This window comes from Nicotiana tabacum, chromosome 7 (genome assembly GCF_000715075.1).
Source record: "Nicotiana tabacum cultivar K326 chromosome 7, ASM71507v2, whole genome shotgun sequence".
Taxonomy (NCBI): Eukaryota; Viridiplantae; Streptophyta; class Magnoliopsida; order Solanales; family Solanaceae; genus Nicotiana; species Nicotiana tabacum.
Window position 1 is genome coordinate 94,982,993 of NC_134086.1, and position 24,979 is coordinate 95,007,971.

General features: G+C 37.3%; 2 protein-coding genes across 2 annotated transcripts; both read left to right on the plus strand.

The window, feature by feature from the left end:
* The first annotated feature begins 5,237 nt into the window (after positions 1-5,237).
* Positions 5,238-6,963, plus strand: LOC107774301 (uncharacterized). The gene is made up of 2 exons (XM_016593797.2): positions 5,238-5,958; positions 6,055-6,963. Exons 1-2 carry the CDS (start codon positions 5,386-5,388, stop codon positions 6,871-6,873), a joined length of 1,392 nt encoding a protein of 463 aa, XP_016449283.1. The 5' UTR covers positions 5,238-5,385; the 3' UTR covers positions 6,874-6,963.
* Positions 6,964-8,150: 1,187 nt separating this feature from the next.
* LOC107774300 (uncharacterized) lies at positions 8,151-10,240 on the plus strand. The gene is made up of 2 exons (XM_075256778.1): positions 8,151-8,877; positions 8,972-10,240. The coding sequence occupies exons 1-2, from the start codon at positions 8,305-8,307 to the stop codon at positions 9,785-9,787; spliced, it is 1,389 nt and encodes a 462-aa protein (XP_075112879.1). The 5' UTR covers positions 8,151-8,304; the 3' UTR covers positions 9,788-10,240.
* Positions 10,241-24,979: the final 14,739 nt, after the last annotated feature.

Below are 24,979 nucleotides of genomic sequence, written 5' to 3' on the forward strand. Positions count from 1 at the left end.
TATTTTTTAGCTATTTATTCCATCCCCCAAATGTTAGAAAAACTAACATATATCCCCAATCTTCGTTGGGAAATATATCTTTGTGCATTATGGTAGAGAAATTAATCATATACCACACATCAAAAGATTGTAAAAATATTTGGTTTCTTATCCTAAACCAATTGTGAGGGGAGGACTTATCATATATTGTTGGTCTGATGCATACAAGTGCTGCTATATGCAATTTAGAAAATCTTAAACCAACACATAAAACTTTGTTCTCATAAGCAATGGTTTAGCCATTAATAGGAGGTATTCAATGCTAAACCAGCTTGGATATAAACCAGCATTATCAAGATGAACTGTCTTGATTTCATAATCTGAAAGTTTTGCTCTTAGTTGAGAAAAGCAATTTAAAATGCCAAACTGCAGGTTGACAATGAACACACATGTAACCATCTTATATATGCATCTATAAGTGGTTCACATGATAGGTGAATGAGCCCATATTCACCTTTTATATATCAGGGGTCTTAGTCCCAACTTTAGCTAGTATAATCGATTTATTATGAGAACAAGCAATACAGGAGAATTCTTTAAGAATCTTCTAGTTCTTCAGTATGTGCTTATCTGAATTCTCAAATAGCTCATTTAAAAATGGCAAATGAAAACTTCAAGTTTATCATGGCATGCGCTATCTCTTAGTAAACTTCTGGTTTACTATGACACAAACTTTTGCATTAGTAAACTTCTGGTTTACTGTGACTATTTTTGTATAAGTAAATTTCTCATTTACTTTAGTTGCTTTTGCATTAGTAAACTTTTGATTTACTGTGGCTACTTTTTTATAAGTAAATTTCTGATTTACTGTAGCTGCTTTTGCATTAGTAAACTTCTGGTTTACTGTGATACATGATATAGTACAAACTGAAGAATAAAGCGGGTAACTTCTCACATACATATTTACCCCCTATGATTGTGGAAACATGAAAATTTTCAATCTTTCAATCATTTGTAGTCTCAGTATGATTGTCATTTGTATTAGTAAACTTCAAGTTTACTACAATATGTGTTTTGACCATAATCATATAATATGAATGACATATTTATATATAAGCTCTTCAAGAGCCTTCATTCATTATCCACAATCTAATATTTATCAGACACTACTGGTGTCATATGTCTTCTAGACAAACAGATAGCTCTTCGGGATCTTTAAATTTTGTACTACAAAATATTGCTCAAAAACTTTTGGTGTCATGAGAGAAAATCATAATCAAATAGACAATACAAAGCCAATTCTAAATTTATAAATGACGAAAATCAAGAATTTTAATATTCTACTACTAACTTCGTGACCAATATCTCCTTCAAGAAGAATTACCATTAACATCTGAATATTTTGTATCAATACGGCAACCACATAGTCATTGCGTCCTTTAAGAAAAGATACACGAGTTGTTATTTTCTTCGGGGAACTCAATAACTAACCATAATGTACTGATGTGGTTGTAGTAGAAAGCATCTACAAGAATACTTTTGCCTTGGAATGATATTTAATAAAATTTTCTAAGATATTTTACGTACAACGGGTACGTGCGACAATGATCTTTATGCCACAAAAACAAGATTTATATCCTTTGTTATTTTACCTCTTCAGGAGGTGAGTTGTGGTATTTATTCATTCACTCCAGGGAATAAAAATGTGCTTCAAAAATAACTTTGAATAGCTTATTATTTTGTTTAAGCACAGAAAGACACAATTTCATAATATTTTCCTGCTTCAAGAGAAAATTTCAATTGTGTTACTTTTTCAGGAGCAAATTTAAAATATGAAATATTGAGTATATATTCCCTCAATCATATTACCTCTTCTGGAGGTGAATTGTAATATATTCATATCAAAAGCGCGTTCATATTTACGAGCTTTATTAATATTGTCACATTTACTTCAGGAATTGACTAATATTTATCAAAAGTTGTCATCCTTCAGGGAACGGAACATAATTATTTGAACGTGCATTAATCACACCAAATTGTATGACCGCTTAGAACATCTTTTAAGATATTGCTACTTTAGGAGCAAATCGAGGCATACAAGTAATGTAGAGAATTTTTTTCTAACTTATCTTCAATTGTAACCATAGAAAGCCTAAATTATCACTTCTGGTGGTTATATGCGTATACCACTTCTGGTGGTTAATAAAATTTAGTTACAGTGAGATATACAAAAGATAATCACTTATGGTGGTTATATATTTCTTGCAAACTCTGCTGAAGTTTAAGTGGATCTAACAATGTTATCCACTTTATAATCCGTTATTATGATAATTAGGATGAAGGAAATAAATACCAAAATAGGTACGGTATACGTAGCATATAACCAAGCAAGCGATGATAAAGATATTAAACTAAATATCAGCCAAATGCTCAAATTACTTCACACAAATTTGGCCACTCCAGACGTAAGTGATATCCACATCTCTACCGCCAAGAAGAAAAGCTCACCACCTCAAGGATATAATCTGTCTTATGATGCTCGGAATGAACAAGATCTACCACGGATGTAAGAGTGTCGCATACATCGGAGATGAACACTGAAATAGAAATTAAATTTGAAGTAAATGCTCAAAATGGCAGAGTCTCGTGCTGGTAACGTGTTATAAAATAAAGGCTTTAAAGTAAAGAGATCAAAGACAAGTAGAGAGAGAGAGAGAGATTTATTATTCAATTTCAAATTCATGTACATAATGAACTGAAATCTCCTCTATTTATAGAAGAAAGGAAGCTGCTGTGTAAGCTGCTACTGCAAGCTGGTTTGTAAGCTGCTGTGTAAGCTGCTATGTAAGTTGCTTATAAGCTGCTACTGCAAGCTGCTACTGCAAGCTGCTATGTAAGCAGCTTGTAAGTTGCTTGTAAGCTGCTACTGTACCAGATATAGATAATTTTCTATCGAGGGTAATATTTATCCATAACAGAGTACCGAAATGATAAACTTCTTAAGGAGACTTATTTCCGATAGAGTACCAAATAGATAAACATATTTACAGCGGAGTCCCATATGAATAAGCTTCTTCAGGAAGCTTATTTACAATGAAATACTAACTAAACATCCATAATATAATATACATTTATAAAAGGGTACAAAATGTACAATTTTGACATTTTATTAACTTTCACATTAATATCTGTACCCCACATTGAGAATGATTCAGTTGAACCTAATTTATTTAAGGTGCATCTGCCATTGCTTCTTCAGGCTAGCAGAAGTCCTGATAAAAGGGCAAAAGCAGAAAGAAACAAAATTTTATTTCCCCCCCTATAATTAGCGAGTACTAATATTATCATATTAAGGCATATAGCAGTCTCAACTGGTTTGGTAGCTTTTTATTATTTTAATTTGAAAATGTACCTGTTTGCGGAGAGGCTGAAAGTTTGAATTTTGAACTAAAGGGAGACTAAACAATATAGAAAGAAAAAAAGGAGGCGACCAGAATTTTCTATATTGTTGATCACATTTTTGCGTCAATGACACTTATTTTATTCTAAAAAGTTTGAAACAGGAAAGGGAAAGAAATAAATAGGGGTTAATTTCACTGATAGTCACTCAACTATGTTTTAATTTCACTAAAGTCACTCAAATATTTTTTGTCACTTAAAAGTAACTAAACTTTTACATTGTCACTTAAAAGTCATTTTGGCTCAAAACCGTACCATAAATATGACATGACATAAAATTTAATAAGAAAAATTCAAAAATAAATGCCACATAAGCTTAAATGGACCATGCCCACTTTAAATCAAGAGTGCTAAACGGATGGGCCGGGCCGGACCGAGTTGGGAAAAAATGAAACCGGTTGGTTTCCGATCCGGGCCGGTTACGGGTTAGTCTTTACCGGGCTTAACGGGTCTGGGTCCATCCGGGTAAAAAAAATGAACCGTAAGGGTTACGGGTCCAAGGGGTCGGGTCGGGCCGGGTTATTATTTTTTTGTATTTTGTATAACTATTATAATTTATATTAATATAAAGTAAAAATATAAAGAATACAATGAAGATGGAAAAACAATTGCACTTAAAAATTACAAGTGCTACATTAATTTCAAAATTCAAACTTACAAATTGAAATGTTTACATTTAACAACAAGTAAATAACGAAAAAAGAGTAAATTGAAAGGTTTTGCATTGCCTTAGACTCTAAAACCTTAAAAAAAATGAAAATAGTCGTTAAACAAGTCCGGGTCGGGCCGAGTTGGGCCGGTTAACCGGTTTTACAGGGATATTGATTGATCGGGTTTGACCGGTCCGATTAACCAGATGAATTAAAGTAAACGGACCAGCCCCTAACCCTAGTAACCCAGCCCACACGGCTCTCTAAGTACCGGGCCGGACCGGATTTCAATCGGTCAGGGCGAGGCCGATTCCGGGTCAACCCGGCCCGTTTGACACATCTACTTTAGATCCATTTCTCCTTTAATTTGATTTGACCCATAACCCAATGGGCTTCAATATGGGGAAAAACACACACCCCTAATAAAATTAGGTCTTGTGATTCTTTTGTGGGGTTTTTATCGTACAAATATAATATTTTTTTTGTCTAAACAATTGCAATAAGTTATTTGTAATTGCATGTTCATCGTGAAAATAGACTCTTATTAGCCTTATTATTATTCTTGTATGCTTATAATACATTAATATGTTACGTAAGATGAATACAATACTATTTTAATTTCACTAGAAAATTATAAATATGTTATGTGAGTTGGATACAGTCGTATTTTAACTTCAGTAGATTTATAAAACGACTCGGATAAGGCATACAAACAAGATAAGAATTTTTTTAGTATAGAATAATTATAAATAGACATTATGTAACAGAAAAGGCAAGAATTTTGTAGTATAGGGTAATCATTTTAAACTAATGTGAAGTTTAATATTTTTTTATTGTAAGCATTTGGGTTATGTGTCAAATCACATTAAGAATGAAATGGATCTAAAGTGGGTATAGTCCATTTAAGTTTATGCGACATTTATTTTTGGATTTTTCTCATTAAATTTTATATCATGTCATATTTTTGATAGGGGTTTGAGCCAAAATAATTTTTAAGTGACAATGTGAAAGTTTAGTTACTTTTAAGTGACAAAACATAGTTGAGTGACTTTAGTGAACTTAAAACATAGTTGACTGACAAAATTAACCCAATATATTGAAATTCAGCTGTAGGATTATGAAAGTCAAACTCTTTTTTTTTCCTATCCAAAAAAAGTTGAAGTCTTACATCCTCAGAGAGCTGAGTTATTCGTTAGTTCTAAGCACCAACTAATGAAGGAAACTAAAGTCTGCAGATTGATTTTAGAATTCAAGGGAGAAACAACCAAGGAATTAACATTATTTTCTGGTAGAATTAATGGACAGAAGGCTGTGGGAGGCTGCTCAAAAAGGCGATGTTCATCACTTGCAAAGCTTGATCAAAGAAGACCCTCTTCTTCTCAGGGCAGTTTCATTAGCAGGTACTGAAACTCCTCTTCATATTGCTTGCTTGGGTGGCCATCTTGAGTTTGTGAAGGCGATCGTTCATCTAAGGCCAGAATTTGCAAGAGAATTAAACCAGGGTGGTTTAAGCCCTTTGCATATTGCTTCAGCAAATGGGGATATAGAGATTGTGAAGCAGCTCTTGAACGTTGACCGCAATCTATGCCTTCTCAAGGGGAAGGACAGAAGAATTCCCCTTCATTATGCAGTAATCAAAGGCAGAAAACATGTCATAAGGGAGCTTCTTTTGGCTTCTCCAGACTCTGTAGCACAAGTAACTGCCCGAGGCGAGACTTGTCTTCATTTAGCTGTCAAGAATCATCAGTTTGAAGCATTCAAATTGTTACTTGAGAACCTCAAGGAATTTAACAAGTTTGATCTATTAAGCAAGAAGGACATCCTAGGAAACACTGTCTTGCATCTTGCTGTGTCCACTAAGCAATACGAGGCAAGTGTCTCTGATGTGTCATTATGTCTCTTTTTTCTCTTCATCTTGGTATTTATCTTTCAATTTACTGACAGATGAGAGAAATGAACCATCCAGGTTGTTGATCTACTGCTCGACGAAAATGTTGTTCCTAAAGGCACAATTGAGGTGAATTCTTTGAACATGGGAGGCCTTACACCTTTGGATGTACTACTTAAGGAATGTGGAGATGGAGATATTGAGGAAATTTTAAGAGCATCTGGTGCTGTATCTGTTGAAAACTTGCAATCTTCACAGCAAGAAGCTTCCCCCCAATCTTGGGTTGTTTCAGTTCAAGATTCATCAAATGAACAATCCAGCAGAGAGCATAGGAGAGACCGGCCTCGATCTCGTTCTAAGAAGCTTCAGGATTACTTCAAGTACAATAAAACCAAAGATTCCCCAGGAAAAGCAAGAGACACCCTTCTTGTGATAGCCATTCTAATTGCAACAGCAACTTATCAAGCAGTGCTTAGTCCACCAGGAGGTGTTTGGCAGGACAGTTACCGACCTGGAGGAAATAACAACACCAGTAGTGATGACACAATGTCCTTGCCACATGTCGCCGGACAGTCAGTGATGGGAACCAACAATCCAATTTCTTATGGCTTGGTCTTGGTTTTCAATTCCATCGGATTTTATGTCTCCCTTCACACGATAAATTTCCTCACAATAGGATTTCCTTTGCAATTGGAACTGCAAGTCTCACTTGTTGCCTTGACAGCAACCTATGGTATTGTGATGTCTGCCATAACGCCTAACCGGGGAATTGCTCTCTTCTTTATTATCTTTTCTTCAGTCTTTCCAGTTTTGTTGCCTTACATTTCAATGTTGCTGAGAAACTATTGCAAGAAACCTATATTCTTATCAAGATTTATGAACTGTTCAGTTAGTTGAACAACATCTTCTTGTATTTTGCTCTTCTTTTGAAGTTCAATCAGGATGTATTCAAATACTAAAATGAAGCTTGGTAATGAGATTCATTAATATCTCTCTCTTAATCGCTTTTAGATATTTTTCTTCCAATCATCCTTGTTAATTGATGTCAATGGAAGAGGAATTCATTGGGACATGCATACTCATTCATCAAAATAATAGAAATCTTTGTGAATTTGCCTATAAACTGTCTTAAAATGGTTATATTACATTTTAACATCAACTTTGTGTCATTTCCGTTGTGTTTTTACAGCTTTCCTATGTTATGTCCTGTAACTTGCATTTATGTTTTTAAGATCTACTCCTTCCGTTTCATTTTATGTGTCTTAATTTGACTGGGCATGAAGTTTAACGAAAAGTAAGAAAGACTTTTGAACCTTGTGGCCTTAAACTAAAGATGTGTATCATATAACAAAATACCCTTAAATCTTGTTTTCTTTAATATGCCATGTGAAATGTTGGAGTTAAATAGTTTCTAGATATAGAAAGTGACATTCTTTTTTAAACAGACTAAAAAGGAAAGTAAGACATATAAATTGTAATAAAGTGAGTATATAAGAGAGGTCTAGCAGTCTAAGTTTCTGGCAAACGTTCAAATCGCTATATTGGTGTCTTCCCTTCCCAGCACCATGCTGGCTTTCTTGTAATACAAGCAAGCTTTCATTCAATTTCTCTTGTACATACTGTTCTGGTCTTTTGTGCGGCACTTGCAATCTAGCCTAACTTATTGAGCGGGCATTCGGTTAGCAGAAAGCAACTGTGGACACCTCGATTTCATTCATTACGTCGCCTTTCCAAGACGCTTAAGGAAAGAGCTGCATGAGAGCTCTCTTGTTCATGGTCATTTGTAATGATTGACAGCTCCTTAACTGCGTTGGCGGCCTATATGGCAGAAGTTATTACCATTTCAACGTTGCACGAGTTGCTGAGATTCCAGTTCTGCTATTTGAACCTCTCATGTTAGTACACCTTATATATTTATCAATGCCAACAAGAAATCAATTATATGCTTCATTTCACAGGGTAGTAGAACATAGTAGAGTCCTCATATCGTGAAACGTAGTAGCTGTTTATGAACACTGATGCAAATTTGAACAAAGGGAGGATGTCAAAATAGGAAATTAAAAACGAGGCAACCAAAACTTTCTATATTGTTGTTGAATACCCTTTTTTTTTCGCCAACGACAGTTGTTTTGGTTGATGTTTTTTTTATTGTACAGAGTTAGAAAGATGAAACAAGGGCACAAAGGAATATTTTATTCCTTTGAGAGTTGAAGTTCAGCTTGAAGGTCATGAAAAAGAGTTGAATTTCAAAACGTTCAAGTCTGCAGGCTTATTTTAGAATTCAAAGGAGAAACAACAAAGAAATTACATTATTCATCGGTAAAACTGATGGACAGAAGGCTGTGGGAGGCTGCACAAAAAGGAGATATTCATCACTTGCAAAACTTGATCAAAGAAGACCCTCTTCTTCTCAGGGCAGTTTCATTAGCAGGTAATGAAACTCATCTCCATATTGCTTGTTTAGGTGGCCATCTTGAGTTTGCTAAGGAGATCATTCATTTGAGGCCAGAATTTTCAAGAGACCTAAACCAGGATGGTTTCAGCCCTTTGCATATTGCCTCAGCAAATGGGAATACAGAGATTGTGAAGCAGCTCTTGAGCGTTGACCGTGATCTCTGCCTTGTCAAAGGGAAGGAAAGAAGAACTCCCCTTCACCATGCAGTAATCAAAGGCAGAAAACATGTTATGAGGGAGCTTCTTGTGGCTTTTCCATACTCTGCAGCAGAAGTGACTGCTCGTGGCGAGACTTGTCCGCATTTAGCTGTCAAGAATCATCAGTTTGAATCATTCAAATTATTACTTGAGAACCTCAAGGAATTTAACAAGTATGATCTTTTAAGCAAGAAGGACATTCTAGGAAATACTGTTTTGCATCTTGCTGTGTCAACTAAGCAATACGAGGCAAGTATATCTGGTATCTTATTTATGCTTCCTTTATCTCTTCATTTTGCTTTTTAACTTTCACCTTAACAGCTAAGAGAAATGAATCAACCAGGTTGTTGATCTATTGCTCGACGAAAATATTGTTGCCAAGGGCACGATAGAGGTGAATTCTTTGAACAAGGGAGGCCTTACACCTTTGGATGTGCTACTTAAGGCATCCGGAGATGGAGATATTGAGGAAATTCTAAGAGCATGTGGTGCTGTATCTGTTGAAAACATGCAAACTTCACAGCAAGAAGCTTCGCCCCAATCTTGGGTTGCAGTTCAAGATCCATCAAATGTACAATCCAGCAGAGAGCACAGGAGAGATCAGCCTCGATCTCGATCTAAGAAGCTTCAAGATTACTTCAAGTACAATAAAACCAAAGATCCTCCAGGAAAAGTAAGAGACACCCTTCTTGTGATAGCTAATTTAATTGCAACAGCAACTTATCAAGCAGTGTTAAGTCCACCAGGAGGTGTTTGGCAGGACACTTACTGGCCCGACGCTAATAACAGCACCAGCAATGATGGAAAAATGTCCTCACCACGTATCGCAGGTCAGTCAGTGATGGGAACCATCAATCCAATTACCTATGGGTTGTTCTTGGTTTTCAACTCCATCGGATTTTTTGTATCTCTTCACATGATAAATTTCCTCACCGTAGGATTTCCTTTGCAATTGGAACTGCAAGTTTCACTTGTTGCCTTGATAGCAACCTATGATACTGTGATGTCTGCCATAACGCCTATCGGGGGAATTTCTATCTTCTTTTCTATCTTCTCTTCAGTATTTCCAATCTTGTTGCCTTACATTACAATGTTGGTGAGAAACTACTGGAAGAAACCTAGATTCTTATCAAGACGTAGGAATTGTTCAGGTACTTGAACAACATCTTCCTGTATATTTTTTGATCAACCAGGATGTATTGAAATTCCAAAATAAAACCTTGTTATTTATACTCAATTACATTTTCTTTTACTCAATTGCTTTCAGATATTTCTCTTCCAATTACCCTGGTTAATTGATGATAATGGAAAATGAACTCATGGGTACATTTCAAACTGATCCAAATTGACTTAGTTAAACACCTCAAACATTAAAGTTGTCTCAATTCAAGTATTGGCTGCAGTTGTCGCGCAAATAATTGCTCAGAGATACATCCAAGGGTGTAGCATAAGGGTCAATGACGTGGTAGAAAATCACGGGAGACCAAAAATTTCAACAGACACAAAAAGGATGGGTGATCTCTTCCGATCTTCTCAAGTCTATATGGACAAAGTTACTCGATACATACCTTATAAAATAATGTATGCAGGCGCAGGCTGGCGTAGACACGCACGACTATGGTAATACATATTCAATCTGGTTTTTGTTATCTTAGTAATAAAGGTTTTTAAAATGTGTAAAGGATGAAACCTTGAAAGTGCATTATAATATATTTTTCTACCACAGGTGTACACAAAATAAAGTTTGAATTTCCTCTACGCTTCTATAATCAATTTCACCTGGGGATGTCGCATCGCATATAATCAAATTCCATTGATACACGTTTCCTGACAATTCAGCGTAATCCTCAGGTTTATTTATGCATTTAACTTGTATTGGTCATACTAGTTAGTTAAACATATTCCTTAGAATTCATAATCACTATATGAACAAGAAAAAGAGCAAGTCAAATTTTCCTCTCCCTGTATGCATCCAGTGGCAAAAACGTAGGATATGATGTGACATTATCTGTTCGACATTGGCAATTCTTAATTCAAGAAGAAAGCTCTGAAAAGTTTAAGTCAAAGTGACCTGCAAACGTAGACATGTGATTTTTTATCCTTCTCAAAATTTTATATATTTTAGTATTTAAATACTTAGTTTAGGTCTAATATAGTTACTTCAACTAATTTTGACTCTTTTATATTATTTTTATCACAAAATTAAAAATACAAAAATAGTTCTATATTTCTCTATTCAATTCACGTATTAGATATCTTTAGAAGGATATATTACTTTGAACCTATTTTATTTTAATATAATCTTTGAAAATACCAAAAAATAGTTTCAACTTTAGTTTTTAATTTTATTTTACATATAATAGTTTATTAAAATCAATTAAGAGTTTTTATATTTTTGCAGGTATTTAAATTGAATTTATAACCTTTTCTTGGCTCGATTTTGTAAAATTTTCAAGCCCTTGCCCCAATTAACTTTTCGGTAACTCTTAACACATCAAAAGAACCCTACACCTGAGAACCGAACGTGAGAGGAGTCCCATGGCTGCCCTTCTTCTTCAACCTTAGCCTTAACCAAAATATCCCTTTTGACCAAAAGAAGAAGAGACAACACCAGCGAAAACCTCCTGTAACTTCATTTTCTCAACCACTCCAAGACCCCCCATCGCAAAAACCTCTCACGCCGCTAGACCCCAGCAGCGACAGACCCGTCGATCTCCATGAACGACGAAAATCGGACCATCTCTTAACAACTCTAAGAAGAACAGCGGCCTCCTCTCTTTGACTCTATCATTTTTAGGTTTTCTGTTTTTTTTTTAGAGTTTCCAGTTCTTGTAGCTTAAATTTTTTTTGCTGCTTTCAATTCCGAGTATTCGAGTTTCCGCGCGTCAGGCATATAAGCGAATGAACAGCAGTGGAAAATGGAGTGATTACTGCTGCGATTTTGGATTGGTTCGAATCTCTTGAATCAATGTCCCATTTTGATGGAGGTCGTTTGGCTTCGATCTTTTCCGGTTCCGTTTGAGGTTTCTGGCGAGGTTCCGATCAATTGTTCGTCGGAATATTGTTTGTTTTGGAACTTGGCTTTTGTTTCACATAACAAGGAGTGAATATTCATCCTTCAAGGAGTTGCTTTGTTTATTTACCTTGAATTAATGTGAATTGTCATGTTGAATTGATTGTTCACGTTTGATCTCAAAATGGGTATGAAATTTGAATAGTAAATTAAAGCAATATGATTTGGATGTCTGAAGTGCACGATACTTAATTAGTTGTGGGATTGGTCTCTTAAGGAAACAAGCTTGGGGTTTTGGACAGAACTTTGAATTGTTGGGTTTTAGATAATTCTCTAATTTTAATTTCTATTTTTATTTATTTGGGGTCGATAGGAGCATATTTAAGCCAACCACACTTGGGTAGGCAAGCCTTACGGTTTTTGTTAGTTTCGAGGCGAGAGGTCGTTCCCTTAATTAAATTTACCCGAAAATGCCCCGCAATTTGTATATATATCTGGGTATGCCCCGACGTACTTGTAATTGGAGGCCTAAAGTAGATCTTTGTAGTATTTTTACTTTATGTTCATTTCTCTTTTTCTTTTAATTAGGTGAGGACGATCTCGAGCATTTTGTGTGTTTATTTTTCCTTTTGTGTTTTCTACCTCAATTTGAATGTTTTAAAGGCCAACTAGATCGAGTACGCAACCGTAACTTTTACGGGACTTGGGGAGTGCCTAACACCTTCTCCCTGAGTCAAATAAAACCCCCTTACCCGAATCTCTAGCTCAAACTTAGTTTTGGAGTCTTAAGTGTTTTGAAAGAAAAAAAATTACTTTTAGAAAAACAATGACCTAACACACCAAATCATGTCAGGTGCCGACTCTGAGTTATTTCCTTTTGAACACAATTTAGTTACTTTTTAATTAAAAACCCTTTTGAGCTTTACTAAATATTTTTATTAATTTAAGAGGGTTTAGTGAAACTGGTAAAAAAAAAAAAAAAAATAGAAAAGGTGTGACGGCAAAGAATCAGATGACTTTAGCAGAGTAATTGTTTACATTTTCGTTTACTTTGAATTGCTTATAAATCTGAATATATATATATATATATATATATACAGAAATATATAAATTTTATAGTCCTCATCGCGTAACAGAAAATCTGTTCAGTAAAACTGAACTTCTGGACCAGATGAATACCGTCAAACGTCCAAATAAGTTGCTTGACATGTTGAACTCATATATCAAAAGAGAGCGACTCATTGATAATTAACAATTTATCTTACTAGTTCAACGTCTGAGATTGCCAATTATTAATTCAAGAAGAAACCTCCTAACAAAAATGAGTCAAATTGAACAGAATTAATTAATCCATTAAGCAAATTAACAGATCATTTTACCAGAACTGCAGATAATTTTTTATATATATAAGCTCAAAAGAAAGGTAAAAAAATTTCACAAGTATTTTTATTATTGGATGTTTCAAAATAATGGACCAAAGGTTATTTGAAGCTGCAACAGAGAATCCTCTCCATATTGCTTGCATGGATCTCGTGAACTAAGACGAAATCATACTGAAAGACCTTTAAATTTATTGTATAATATAATTATACTAAAAACAAAATTTACTTTCTAAACAATAAATTAACCATTTAAGACAAAAATAAGCGAATTTAAAAAAAAAAAAAGAAGGAAGAAGAACACAAAAAATAAAGTAGTGGACTATCGGATGTTAAGGTCCACAAATTTTGATTTGGCTATCATCACAAACAAGAAAAAGAAATAAACGTACATAACGTAATAGCTAAAGTTTTGAGCATTAACTGTGTCAAGAATATTTACTCCTTATGATCAATTTAAACGATAATTGTAGTTCATTCTATTAAGCAGCACTTAAAATAAAAAATGTTGAATAGGTCTTTCACATAATACCCAAATTCTCAAAAGTCAGCTTAATAATTACTCAAAAGTTTTAAAAAGGAATTGAAATGTATTACATTTAAAAGTCAAGATCTTTTTCTATTGACTGAAGCCCTAATTTATAGTCTTTCCCAATTCTTTATCTTGTCTACTAGTCTGCTAATATTTTCAAAAGCAACGAACATTTAATTTTTTTTTTTTACAAATATAAAGAGAACTCCATTCTCCTTCATAGTAGCAAATTCAAAGTTTAAATTGCAGGTTAGTCATCCTTTTTATTCCTCCATGTAGAAAATTTTATTCTTTTAGACTCAAGTTACTTGTACTTATAAGTAGCGTATAATAGATTGTTTTGACTAGTTTTTTGTAGGGATGGAGCACATCTATATTCACATATTTATAGTTTTTTTCAATTTTTATGCAATTTTATATGTTTATAAATATTTACTGTAATTATATTGTTTCATAAAATATTAAAAATTAAATATTTATGGGGCTTACGGCTCGCTGAGGTATATGTAAAACGCCTTGTCTTACGCTCACGCCTTTTAAAACACTGTGTAGGACATAATGATTTTGCAAGAGAGATTATTAAACTTAAGAGAGAATTTGATTTATAACATAACTTAATTATTCAGGGTAACAACGTTATATGCAATTCGGACCCTTGAAATTTACAGATTTAAGTGGGAGTTGACAGCCCTTTTAATTTGTAGTATAGCGAAGAGCTTCAGATATTGTAGCATTGCAATATCTACGGTTGTGTATATATATATTGGGGTTGTGCAATACCAAATTATCGTACCGAAATCGAATTTGGTATTTGGTATTCGATATGGTATTTGGTTTAAGTTTTAAAAAATATTGGTATAAGATATGGTATTTTGTATTTTAAAATGAAATACGAAAATACCAATATTGTACCGAAATATATATTATATTACATAATACACATAATATTAATTATAACATTAATATAAAAATCTATAATTTTACTTTCCTTTATTCTCTAAGTTCATCAATTAATTCTAAGGAAGTAATAAGATATTTCTAATGATCAAATTTATTCTTTTATGTATAGTTTTCTCTCTCTAAGTTGATATTTGCTAGTTTTGGACAAAACTTTTGTCAAACAAATGTTTTTAGTTTTGTACTTTTGAGCACTTTAATTCAGAATATTATATTCAATGACTTTATGCACTAGTTAGTATTCAAACCGAATAAACCGAACCGGATAAACCGAAACCGAAAGGAGAAAAATCAAACCATACCAAATTTAATTAGTGAGGCGTTGGTATACATTTTAAGAAATCGAATACCGAAAATACTGAATCGAAATATCTAAATATTGTATCGTACCGACCGATGAACACCCCTAATATATATACACACACATGTACCCATGTATTGTCATGGGCGGCTTTCCAGCCATGCCCCATGACTCCTTGGGCGCGCCCCGTGGCGTCCTAGAAAGCCTCCTAACGCCTAGCGCCACGGACGACCCCGTGGTCTTGGTTGTGCCAAGTGACAAGCGCGCACGTACCTCTGTAGCTCCACCGATATCCCTCGCCAGCGCCCAGCCGTAGGCAGATGCCAACAACGTCACGCGAGCAGACAATGTCGTGCGTGCAGACAGTGATGCCAAAGACAAGGTTGCTCACAACGGACATGTTTCTACCTTGTAACAAACTAAGTCCTTTTCATTGTAAATATAGAGTAGTTTTATTTCATGTACTTCCATTATGTTTCTCTAGCTTAGTTAGGTCTAGTCTTGTAACTTTGGTTTATTTTTTTTAAGCACTATTACGGGGGATCAAGCAATCAAACTTTCTAGCGAGCAAAAAATTCTTTGTACTGTGTCTCCCCCCTCGACACCGTGTTGCTTTTCTATAATAACTTTCATTAATGCAATCAAGCTTTCTTTCATTCTCAATTCTCATTTATGCTCGCTCAATTGCTCATGACATTGGTTTTTCCCTTCCGGCAGTGACAATCTCGTCTAGCGTACAGGGACCTCAGTTGGCGGATAGTAACTACACTGACATTAGTTGTTTAGCCTTATGTCGCTCTTCCAAGGAATCTCAGGAAGACACCGTGTAACAGTTAGTATTAGAGCCTAGGCTCGACATCGGACGAGGGAACACATTGCCATTACCACCATTTCTGACCATGGTGAATCATGGGAACCGCATTGCGGCCCTTGAAGAGACGGTTGACGTATTATTACCCATCGTGGATACGATACCTGAAATAAGAATCAGCCAAGTGCAAAGGTTGGACGACCTGGACCGCAGAATGCTCTAGGCCGAAGTTGACATAGAAAACATCAGTTGCGACTCTGAAGGAGATCGGCAAACCACATCCACAGAGGAAGCCTAAATTTTTGGCAAATTCGAGAGCCTCCAACAGGAGCGTATCGAGGATTTAGCCTACAGGGCACAAGAGGTAGACAGGGTGACTGCCATGCAACAAACTATAGACAACTTGACAGGCCAACTCAATGTTGTCAATGCTACTTTACAAGGCCTGCTTTCGAGGAGTCAGAAACCAAATCGAGGGTGTTGTGAACGTCGCCCCCGCGACACAAAAATTGAACATTCCTTAGCCAAAGCCATACAGTGAAGCTCGCAATGCCAAAGAAGTGGAAAACTTCATCTTCGACATTGAACGGTACTTCAATGTTGTGGGGGGCTAGAAGAAGCTAAGAAAGTAGCAATTGTTGTCATGTATCTTCAAGGTGATGCTAAACTCTGGTGGCGAGTGAAGTACGAAGCCATCAGGGCCGGTGAAGATGCCCTCGAAACTGCACAGAACTGAAGGTAGCCATAAACCTACAGTTCTTCCCCAGAAATATTGAGTACAATGCAAGGAGAAAATTACGGGAGCTCCACCAAACCAAATCAGTGCGGGATTACATGCAAAAATTCTCCGCACTCGTGTTGAACATACGTGGCATAAGGTAAAAAGATAAACTCTTCACTTTTTTGGAAGGGTTGAAACCTTATGCCCGTATGGAGCTGCAAAAACAAAGGGTAGATATCTTACTCAAGGCGATCTAAGCAGCGGAATTCCTCGGGGACTATCAAGTGGAAGCTCGGAAGGATAGGCCTCAGCTGCCTGCCGGAGCGGGATACGAAGGGGGACAGATTAGCAATAGTGGCCCTAGCAGAAGTGGAGAAGATTAGAATGCCACCAAATCTAAGTCTCCCTCCTCTGACAGCAATAATGTTGCGTCAAACAACAATGATCGAGGGAGAAAACCCCTTTCATGATGCCGTCATTGCAGCGGACCACATTGGAATAATGAATGTCCACATGCACAGATAAACTCCCATTAAGTTTTTGATGATGGGACCGATGACGACACAGACGATGCGGACCACACTGAACCAGTAGGTACCTTCAATGCAATTATTGGCTTTATTTCTGAGGCCTTAGCGGGAACCAGTACTGGTATCCGTAAGAAGAAGGACACTTGCCCAAGCACCAAGAAAGGGAAAAAGAAGGTGGATGAGAAGACTCCTCTTAAACAAGAGAGGACCTTAATGTTCGTCGAGATGAAGGTAAATGGCAAGCCCATTCGGGTGATGATAGACACGGGTGCTACCCACAACTACTTAGCCTCGACTCTGGTGGAACTCATTGGTCTAGTTGTAGGAAAGGGTAGATGTCGTGTAAAGGCTATCAACTTACCTCCTCAGCCGGTGTCTGGAATAGCCAAAGAGGTAAGTGAAGCTTGGCCCTTACGAAGGAAAAATCAACCTGCGCGTGGTGATCATAGATGACTTCGAGTTGATAGTTGAGTTGAAATTCCTGAGGTAAACCAACACCATGCCCGTACCGTATGCTGACATGTTACTGATGATGGGAGAAAATGGGGCCAAGCCCTGCATTATCCCTTGCGTGCCCATGAAGATGGCCGCTGAGAACATCTTGACCTTGCAGTTGAAGAAGGGGGTCAAATGACATGAACCTACTTTCCTGGCCACCCTCTACATTAAAGATATATAATGTTCATCGGGTTCCATTCATGCACTCGTGAAAGAGCTGCTAATGGAGTTTGAAGACATCATGCCACAGGACATGCCAAACTGACTCCTGCCTAAGCGCACCGTGGACTATGAGATTGAGTTAGTGCCGGGTGTGAAGACACCCGCCTGGGCGCCTTACAGAATGTCACAACCCGAACTCATCGAGCTTCGGTACAGTTAACGGAAATGCTAGACACAGGGATCATCGCGCCCTCCAAGTCCCCATATGGGTCCATATGCTATTCCAAAAGAAACGTGATGGCAACTTGCGACTCTGTTTGGATTATCGGGCTCTAAACAAAATCACCGTGAAGAACAAGTACTTATTTCGCTAATGGCAGACTTGTTTGATAGACTATGTGGTGCGACGGTGTTCACCAAGATAGATCTGAAGACAGGTTATTGGCAAGTTCAAATTGCAGAGGGTGATGAACACAAGACGACCTGTGTGATAAGATATGGGTCGTACGACTTTCTGGTTATGCCGTTCGGCTTAACTAATGCCCTGGCCACAGTTTGCACCCTGATGAACCAAGTCTTTCGAGAGTACATTGACGAATTCGTGGTGGCCTTCTTGGACGACATTGTAGTATATAGCCAAACACTAGAAGAACACTTGGAGCACTTGCGGAAGGTCCTAGCCCAATTGCGGGAGCACGTATGCGAAGCTATCCAAGTGCTCCTTCGCTCAAAAGCAGATTGACTTCCTTGGATATGTCGTCGAGGAAGGGCGGATCAAGATGGACCAACAGTAGATTCAAGCTATCACAGATTGGCTGCCGCCTAAGGATATCCACGCCTTGAGGGAGTTCCTTGGCCTATGCAACTTCTATTGGCAATTTGTGAAAAACTACTCCCCCATCGCAGTGCCATTGACAGAACTCCTTAAGAAGGACACGCCCTGGGATTGGGGATCCAGGCAAGTGGAGGCCTTCATTGAAAGCGGCTATGTCTAGTAGCTCCATCTTGGCCCTCCCTGATATGGCCAAGCCATTCGAGGTACAAACAGATGCATCCAACTATGCCATCAGCAAAGTCTTGCTACAAGAAGGGCATCTTGTAGCGTACGAGAGCCGGAAGCTGAAGGATGCAGAGCGGCGCTATGCCGCCCATGAGAAAGAATTATTGGTTGTTGTTTGTTGCTTACGCCTTTAGAGGCACTATTTGCTGGGGACCCCGTTCGTGGTCAAGATAGACAACACAGTTGTTAGCCATTTCATGATCCAGCCAAAGTTGAATGGTCGACAGGCCAGGTGGCAGGAACTCCTAGTTGAATTCCACTTCAACCTGGAGTACCAAAGTGGGAAGACCAATCATGTTGCTAATGCGCTCAGTCAGAGAGCTGGTCTAGCATCGGTGTGCCTACTCGCCACCCTAAGGGGGGGAGTGAAGTAGCCACTACCATCAAAGACCAGATACATGATCTACTCATCAAGGATCCTGATGCACAACATTTGGTTGATCTGGTAGGACAGGTCAAGACTCGCCAGTTCTACATGAAAGATGGTTTCCCGAAAGTGAAAGAGAACCGACTTTATGTTCCTAAAGGATGATATCTACGAAGGACTCTTCTGGAGGAATGTCACGATACTCTGTGGGCCGGTCATCCTGGTGAAGAACGCACCATGGCATTACTTCGTCGTGCATATTATTGGACTCAAATGGCCGATGACGTCGCTTAGTATGTGAAGATTTGTCTAGTATGCCAGAAGGATAAGTCAGACCACTTAACACAAGTGGGACTTGTAAGCACGTGATTTTTGACCCTCCCCGAGAATTTTCACATTTTTAGCGTGAATATGTGAAATTGGGTCTAGTATAGCTATTTTAACTATTTTTACTTTATTCCGTTGCAAAAAGAAAACTTTCAAAAATATATATATATAAATTTTAGTTTATGTATCTCTCATAAACTTGAAAAATACAAAAATTGTACTTTATTTTGGTACTTTATATAAATTCGAAAATTACAAAAAATATAGTTCTATTAATGTTTGCAGTCATTATAATTTTGAAAAATACAAAAATATTACTTCATATTTTTGTCTTTATTAAAGAACGAAAATTACAAAAAATAGTTTTATTAATATTCTATAGTCATTTTAACTTTGAAAAATACAAAAAAAACATTACTTCATATTTTATCTTAATATTTAAAAAAACGAAAATTACAAAAATAGTTTTATTAATATTTTGTAGCTATTTTAAATCTTGAAAAAATATTTAAAAAATATATAGTTTTGTTTGAATACTAGTCTTATTTTTTGTAGTTATTTTGCTTACATAGGACTAGTTAAGCAACGTGTTCCTATTTCTCGGGTCCGGGCAAAAGAATAATATTCGGGTTCAAACTACCCGGTTTTAGGCCTAATTTTCGGACCTAGCCCATAATAAACCGTGTCCAGGACACATGGGGAACCCCACCACGCGTGGGGGACATAAACCTTGAACCCCACCACGCGTGGGGCTCATTTTTCTTGGCCAAAGCTACAAATGCACGGACTTGGAACATTTTCAAAGGGGGGACCAACGAAAGGACTTGGGAATTTTTTTGAAAACATGTACTGTTCACGTTTCTTCTTCCTCAAGAAGAAGAAGAAGAAGCCATAGCTAACCCCCTCCGTCAACAACCAAACAGACCTCCGTTCAGCTCCCCGTCACCACCAAACACCACCCTAAACCATCGTTAACCCTACCCAAAACCACCATCGTCTTCCTCCTTCGAAAAACCAAGAAACCCTACTGTAAAACCACGCAAAAACCCTCCATTCCAGCCCTTCCACCGTCTGAACCCCCCAGCTCCTCAACACCACCACAAACGATCCCTTCCCTCCATCGACCCCTTGTCGTGACCAAACAGGCCCGTCGCGTCCCCGTCGCCAAAAAGCCAAACCACCTGAAGAGGAAGACACCATCGTCTTCTTCTTCAACTCACCAAACGACCCATCCAACCCCGGCCATCGACTACTGTCCGAACACCACCACCACTGCTGTGTCACCTTCCTGACCAGTCTCGTCGACCACCTGCCCCGACGCCATAACCACCATCAACGACCACGACCCCTCCTCCTCCTAAGCTTCACACCGGAAAAACCAAACCCGTCGAACCCTCTCGTAACTGACCCTCCAGTCGTGACACTCCCCTCACGTCCAAAAACCAGCTCAACACCACCACCAAACGTCACTGCCCTAAGCCCGTCAGCAGCCCCCCCTGGCGTCGACCTTACTACTGTCGGCATTGTCGAGCAGCTGTTGGTTGCCTCGATTCGACTTTGGTCCGAGCTTTCTGTTTTTCCGATGAGTTTGCTATTGCTCGTCGAGGTGTTTTGTCCGAGGTTTCATCATTGTTCCTTGTTCAGTGAAGTCCGGTTCGAGTTCCGTGGGAAGCACTGTTTGTCGTTCTAGGATTGTCGAGGTTCGAAGGTTAGTGTTCTTCGTCCCTTGTTTCATTTTGTTCGTTTCGCATGTTATGATTCAAGGCAATAAATGAAAATATTCTATATTTATGAATGTCAACGATGCAATTTTTGTTGTTGTGTTAAAAATGGTATTTTATGTTTGGTTACTGCATGCTTAAAGTAAATATGAGCATATGAACGAGGTTATTCTATTTTTCATTTTTACCATGGATATTATTACCTGTTAGAATCGTTTTTTTGTTTAATCTCGGATGGCTTCACTAGTAGGAAATCGTAGTTGTTTTAAGTTTGCCCTTAAATAGTAAAAATGAGACGAGCCTCGCAAAAAAAAACAATAAAAAAAAAAAGAAAAAAAGAAAAGAAAAGAAAAAATGCACAAGCCGCGGGGCCCTCTAAATGTATGTATTAAACACTTAGATTCCGGGACGGGCCGTTTAGAAAATTTCACGGCCCCACCTAAAATAATAATGCGCTAGTTGCTTTAGGCGCGCCTTTAATAATGTTATCTCCCTAAACTCGGGTGCACATTTATGTGACCCAAATCCAAATCTCAACGGAGTCGAAATATGTCTCTAGTCACGGGCGCATTGATTGTGGCGTGGCCCGAGATGCATTTCCATGACGTTGCAAATTCTTTAAAAAATAAGAATGAGATGAGCCTCGCCGAATAAAAATACAAATTGTGGGGCCCTCAGTAAATACTTGTTTAAAATTACTTAGAATTCAGGAGGGTCGTTTAGCGAAATTTCACGGCCTCCGCAAAATAATAACGCGATAGTCTCTTTAGGCGCGCGTTTAATAATTTATTTTTCTTAAACTCGGGTGTGCATTTCATGCGACCCAAATCCAAATCTCAAAACATCAAATAAAATGCGTTCCGGATTGTGGGTGCATTTCATGTGACGCAGTCCAAAGACGTGTTTTAAGCGATGTTCACATTCTTGTAAAAAACAATAATAATAAAGCGGTTAAAAGTTAAAATTTGCACATAAGTTCATACTTGTATAAAATCAGATAATCAAGCCGAATATAACAATTAAGCGACCGTGCTAGAACCACGGAACTCGGGAATGCCTAACACCTTCTCCCGGGTTAACAGAATTCCTTATCCGGATTTCTGGTACGCAGACTATAATATAGAGTCATTATTTTCCTCGATTCGGGATTAAAATTGGTGACTTGGGACACCCTAAATCTCCCAAGTGGCGACTCTGAAATTAATAAATAAATCCCGTTTCGATTGTCCTTTAATTGGAAAAAACTCCCCCTGCGCCCCTGCGGGCGCGGAAAAAGGAGGTGTGACAGCTCTGGCGACTCTGCTGGGGACAATACCCAGAACCACTGGTTCAGGGTTAAGAATTCGAGCTTAAAATAATTGTTATTATTTGGCTTTATCTATTATCTGATTTTTACATGTTTGAGCCTAATGTGCTAAATGCTGCTTTTACTGCTTCGATATTACGTGAACTGTATATAAACTGTGCCGAAACCCCTATACTTTCTGAGTCTTCTAAATCATGAAGAAGGGCATACTTCGTATGACTTCTTTTCTGTATAGTGTCAAATCCCAATTTAGAACGAGGTTCGGATAAGTTGCTAAGCCGGTGAAGCTTCTGTATTCCCGGTACGCTGCCCCCCTCGGCTCGAGCTGTCCGCTCGGGTAAGCCAGGTCTAGAACAAACACCCAGGTTCTGAACCTAGTATAACAAAGCCACATGCCGGATCCCTAGTAGGAACGTTTATTTGCATCATGTGCATTTGACTTAGGGGACTCAACACAGGGGTTGGGTCCGTCTAGGACAAGCAACCTGAAAATAATAGACCATCTTATGGCATCCTATGTGCTACATGTTATATTCAGTCAAGGGCGAATGGGTCATTTGGTCATTTCCAGCATGATGTTATTTTAATCAAAGCATGGGGAACATTTGTGGAATCCAAGAAGCCTTGGAATTCCCTATGTCCCCCACGCTTGCTTTTGGGAAAACACATGGGGAACATTTGTGGAATCCAAGAAGTCTTGGAATTCCCATATGTCCCCCACGCTTCATATGTTGGGAAAAGCGCATGTGGAGCATTTGCGGAATCCAAGAAGTCTTGGAAATCGTTATGTCTCCCATGCCACATTTTTGAAAGAAATAATAAATAAAAAAAAACAATTACAAATAAAACAAAGCATGAAAATTCAAAAAGATTTTGTATGTTTTCGTTATTTTCCACAGATTAAAAATAAATCGTGAAAAAGAGGAGAAAATAACAGCATAGAAGTCCGAGTAGAGTCGAAACTCTGCCGAAATTTTAAAAATGAAAAAATGTCTTGTTAGTTTGTTATATTAAAAGCAAAGGAAAAATAAAAAAAAAATCACCATTGTTCTGTCTGTTTTTTAAAAAATATTAAAGAAAATAGTTTGTTTTGCCATTAAATGAAAATGAAAAAGAGTTTGTTTTTTTTTAAAAAAAAATGTTTTATTTTATTTTATTTTGTTTGTCTATGAAAATGCCAGAAATAAAAATAAAAAGAGTTTTATTGTTTGTTCCAAAAATAAGTATATACATAATCAAAAAAAAAATCAAAAGAAAGTTCAAAATTCAAAAAAGATAAAATAGATAAATAAAAATCCGAAAATATTTTGATTCTTCTTTAGAAAATTCAGAAAAAAAAACATTTTAGAAGCATTTCTTTTATTAAAGGTAAAATTCCAAAAAATATTTTCTTCTTCTTCTTTAGAATAAAAAAAAAAGCAAATGAAATTCAAAAATATATCTTAGAAGTGTTTCTTTTAAAAAGAAAATCAATCAAAAATAAAAAAATATACTTCCTTTCTTCTTTTAAAGTAGTTCTTTCAAATTCAAAAAAGGTTAGTTCATCTACTTATCCTTATTTTACCGAACTACGCGGGTTTGATTCTCACCGGATGTGAGATACGTAGGCAACCCTCATCGGGTCCAACCCCACCTTCTCAAAAAAGAAGGAATGTTTTATGTTTTTCGTTAATTTGTTTGTTTGTTATGAATGAAAAATAATAGTCTATTTGATTGTTGTGAAAAAAGAATAATAATAAAAAAAATAGAAATGGAAAAGGGTCTTCTCAAAAATAGCTTATTTGCCCGAACTACGCGGGTTTGATTCTCACCGGATGTGAGATACGTAGGCAACCCTCATCGGGTCCAACCCCACCTTTTGCTAAAAAGCCAAAAACAAATAATAATGAAAAACAAAAAAAAACATGTCAAAGATTTTTAATTTTGTTTTGTCATAAAGAAGTCGGGTGACGCTGTTTTATCAAGACATAGCCGAATATTCCCGAAAGGGACACCGGAAGGCTGACTTTGCATAAACAGCCACTTTTGGGTCATTTTTAAGACTTGGTCCAGTTGACCCCCACAGCCTAAAAATCTTCGTCCCCGGAACGTTGAAAGGCCGTGCTTGCAATATTGAGTTTTCTAATTTGAAAAACGACAAAAGAGTCATAAATAAGTCAGGTGATGCTGTTTTGTCATAAATAGCCGAATGTTCCCGAAAGGGACGCCGGAAGGCTGACTTTGCATAAATAGCCACCTTCAGGTCATGTTTAGAATTTTTGGTCCAAGTTGACCCACACAGCCTTATAAATCTTCGTCCCCGAGGCGCTGAAGGGCCGTGTTTACAACGCCAAGTCTTTTATTGTAATTTGAAAAGAAAAAAATCAAAGAGTCAGCGGTCATGTGAATACCGTCTTTTGTCATAATAAGCCGAGCCAGCTTCGGCCGCATCTTAAACCGTTCTTGCCGAAATAGCCTTAGAGTATCTTTCAGTTGTCGAAAGGTTATTTTCGTAAAAGAATGGACAAGTTTGTAAAGTGTCGAAATAATCCTCCCCGGCCTCAAAATTCATGTGAAATTTGGAAGGGGCCACATTTGCAAAAAATAACCATTTGGTTGCATTTGCCGAACAGAGAAAGGGAGCTGGAATTTTGTTTTTGAGTCTACCAATCTTTTGATTAGAACAT